Below are 3,890 nucleotides of genomic sequence, written 5' to 3'. Positions count from 1 at the left end.
TGAGCTAATATATACCTACAAATGAGGCATAATGATGCAATATGTCCATACAGCTCACCTAAGTAGCATGTTAGCATTGATTAGCTTGCAGTCATGCACTGATCAAACATGCCTGATTAGCACTCCAACAAGTCAATAACATCAACAAAGTGCATCTTTGTTTATTCACGCACAGTATAAAACATTTGGTGGACAAAATGAGACAATGAAGGAGTGGAAGATTTTACATGTAAACAAACTGTTGCGTTACAGTCCACACTATGGTGAGTTCAAGAACCGACAAAATTAGTAGGACAAAAGGATGTTCACCAAATACTCTCATCAGTGAAGCATACACACAAACATATTAAACAGTGGGCTTTCTAACAATTGGGAAGGTTTGTGTCATGTTTGTCCTCAAACAAAAAACATACTACAGCAAAAAAATTATTTCCCCCCCATCTTTTTCCATTTTCAATCCTTTTTTTAAAAATGCTCCAGGGAGCCACTAAGGCGGCACTAAAGAGCCGCATGTGGCTCGAGAGCGGCGGGTTGCTGACCCCCGAACTAGTTGTAAATCCATGTATTGTCCCAAACGTTATGCAAATATCTAATGAATGTTGAAAAGTGACTTAGCACGGCTTTAACTGCAGTGGAAAGTCATCAGACATGTTGAAAAGGAATGAAGCTGTGTTGTTTTGATGGAAAGTATAGGCTCTGCAGGACGGCAAGGCACGGCTATTGATTGGCAATTGGCAATTGACTGGGACAACAAGAGAGCCACAGGTGTCGTCAATCAAGAGATGGACAAGTTTGTGTGTAAATAAAAGCGGCTTGTCGAGTCCCAACATGCAGCTCTGGTCTCTCCTTGGATCCAGCAGAAAAGGTGTGTAGCCGTAGATAATGTTTGTGGTGGTGAAAGTGTGCATTGTTCCATGGCTCATAGTTTATTGCATTCTTTATTTGAATGCATGTTATGCCAGTCAATAGTGATGGGTCCGGCAACACCGATGCATCGGCGCATGCGTCGAGCTCATAGAGCAAAACCCTGTGTCGGTGCGCGTACCGCTTTTAGAAAGTCACGTGACCGATCATGAGCTGTTTCGGTCATGTGACCGATACGCGAACTGTGTCGAACTGTCGCCTGCGCGCCAAACTGTGTTTATAAGGAAGCGCATCTGTCAACGAGATGCTGCTGCCAACAGAATCGCCGCACTTCTGTCGTTGGTCATTTGTAATTTATCATCGTAGGAGATCATGGAGCAGCCTCAGGCAAAAAGAAAGATTTCCGTGTATGGGAATATTTTGATCATATATCGGGGAAAAAAAGTATTTGTGTTCATTTTCTTGTCGTTTCATCCTGTTCGCTCAAAGTTTCCACTTGATCTATTAGAATTCAAAATGATTCTTAGTTTACTATTCATATTTTCTGCAGGTTAAATGTCGCATTTGTACGACAGAATTGTCGTACATTAACAAATCCACCTCCTCAATGCTGAGGCACTATAGGGCCAGGCATGAAAATGAAGTTCCAGAGACACCAAGGATCATAACTAAGAAGAGAAATCGTCTAAAATTTAATACGTTGGAAAAACTGTCTTTTTTTTTTTTTTTTAAATAAAAATGTGTAAAAAAAATAATAAAATAAAATAATTTCCCAGTCCACAAGCATCCTCATGCACAACATGTTCTCTTAGATTTCCATGTTATGATACATGCTCACATTATTTATTGACTGTATCTAAAAAAAAGATACAAATATATTTTTATTTAAAAGAAGATATGAAATAATCCTAAATGAAATACAATGACTTGGTTTATATTATTGTATATACTAGGTCGGGGGTCGCCAACCCGCGGCTCTAGAGCCGCATGCGGCTCTTTAGCGCCGCTCTAGTGGCTCTCTGGAGCTTTTTCAAAAATGTATGGAAAAAGATGAGGGGGAAAAAAAAAATTGTTGTTTTAGTATGTTTTCTGTAGGAGGACAAACATGACACAAACCTCCCTAATTGTTATAAATCACACTGTTTATATTAAACATGCTTCACTGATTCGAGTATTTGGCGAGCGCCGTTTTGTCCTACTAATTGTGGCGGTCCTTGAACTCACCTTAGTTTGTTTACATACATAACTTTCTCCGATTTCCTAGGACGTGTTTTATCTCATTTTGTCCACCAAACTTTTAACTTTGTGCATAAATGCACAAAGGTGAGTTTTGTCGATGTTATTGACATGTGTAGAGAGCTAATCAGACATATTTGGTCACTGCATGACTGCAAGCTAATCGATGCTAACATGCTATTTAGGCTAGCGATATGTACATATTGCATCATTATGCCTCATTTGTAGCTACATTTGAGGTCATTTAGTTTCCTTTAAGTCCTCTTAATTCAATGTATATCTCATGACACACTATCTGTATGTAATGTGGCTTTTATTTTTTTGCGGCTCCAGACAAATGTGTTTTTGTATTTTTGGTCCAATATGGCTCTTTCAACATTTTGGGTTGCCGACCCCTATACTAGGTCATAAAATCAGTGTCAGTTGAGTCGGTCCATAGGTTGCCTGTAGGGATTTATAATGTCCAGCAGATGTCAGTATTTAGTGACACAGTATCAATACAGTTTTGCAATGTGTCGAAACGCCTCATCAACCCATCACTACTAGTCAACCAAAATGTTTCTAATAGGTTCACATTTGAAGTGCAATTGTTGTCTCTACAGATGTCTGGGCGTGGAAAGAAAGCTGCCCCAAGGCCCAAATCCGCCGTTTCCCAGTCCACGAGGGCAGGCCTGACCTTCCCAGTAGCTCGCATCCACAGGCTGCTCAAGAAGGGCAACTACAGCCAGCGAGTGGGCAGCGGCGCCGCCGTCTACTTTTCGGCCGTGCTGGAGTATCTCTGCGCCGAAATCCTGGAGCTGGCGGGCAACGCCAGCCGAGACAACAAGAAGCGCCGCATCGCTCCTCGCCACATCTTGTTGGCGGTGAAAAATGACGAGGAGCTCAACAAACTACTGTCCGGGGTCACCGTTTCTGAAGGCGGCGTGATCCCCAATATCCAAGGGGCGCTCCTTCCCAAGAAGACCGCGGTCCGGAGAGAGGAGGTCGCTGGTAAAGATGTTCAGTCGCAAGAGTTTTAATTTCTTTTTGTTTTTACAAATCTATAGTTTATTTTAATACAATAAAAATGTTTCTAATTCATGTTTGTTTACTTCCCAACTGTTTCTAACCATGTTGCAGAAAATGACAATACCAGGAGTCCTACTTGAAATATGGATTTATCGCAACAGGTGATTCTCACGCACCAAGCCCGCTCTGCATAATATGCAGCGACCGGCTCTCAAACATTAGCAGGGATTTTGTGTGAGACTCTTTTAAAAGAGTTCGAGCGCTACTTCCCAACTTCAAAGGACCCACGAACTGCCAAGGAATGGATCCGTGACCCATTTGTCAACAAACCGGGCTGTAGTTTGGGGACCAGTAAACTTTACCGCTGCCAGGTATTTTTTTTTTTCTATACTTTTATTGTAATATTTTCAGAATGTGTTTGTTCTGTTTTTGGCCAAAGTAAGAAAAAAAGAAAACAATCTGAAGTTGTCTTTATTTTTTAGTTTTAATGCCATGATTTTAATAGTCCGGCCCGCGTGTGCGCAGATTTCCCTCCATGCGGCCCCTGAGCTAAAATGAGTTGGACACACCTGATGTACAGTATTACAGTATATGTAACGTTGCAGCAAAAAAAAAAGGGCAGCATAAAATAGAGTAGATTCAGCAGAAAATAGACATTATAAACAAAGAGAGGTAGCTAACATACACTGTAAAAAAAAAAAAAAAAAAAAGTTGAGAACGCAATAATCTTGCATCATGTTGCCTTGAAAATTTGCGTTTTCCCAAATTTTTTTATTTTTTAT

General features: G+C 40.7%; 1 protein-coding gene across 1 annotated transcript; it reads left to right on the top strand.

The window, feature by feature from the left end:
• The first annotated feature begins 707 nt into the window (after window positions 1–707).
• On the top strand, window positions 708–3,549 carry LOC133614248 (histone H2A-like). Its single transcript, XM_061972093.2, has 3 exons — window positions 708–865; window positions 2,703–3,090; window positions 3,220–3,549. The coding sequence occupies exons 2-3, from the start codon at window positions 2,703–2,705 to the stop codon at window positions 3,246–3,248; spliced, it is 417 nt and encodes a 138-aa protein (XP_061828077.1). The 5' UTR covers window positions 708–865; the 3' UTR covers window positions 3,249–3,549.
• The last annotated feature ends 341 nt before the right edge of the window (window positions 3,550–3,890 follow it).

Source organism: Nerophis lumbriciformis, linkage group LG17 (genome assembly GCF_033978685.3).
Source record: "Nerophis lumbriciformis linkage group LG17, RoL_Nlum_v2.1, whole genome shotgun sequence".
NCBI lineage: Eukaryota > Metazoa > Chordata > Actinopteri > Syngnathiformes > Syngnathidae > Nerophis > Nerophis lumbriciformis.
Note: the sequence above shows the minus strand (reverse complement) of the source record. Positions and strands in the feature narration are given on the sequence as shown.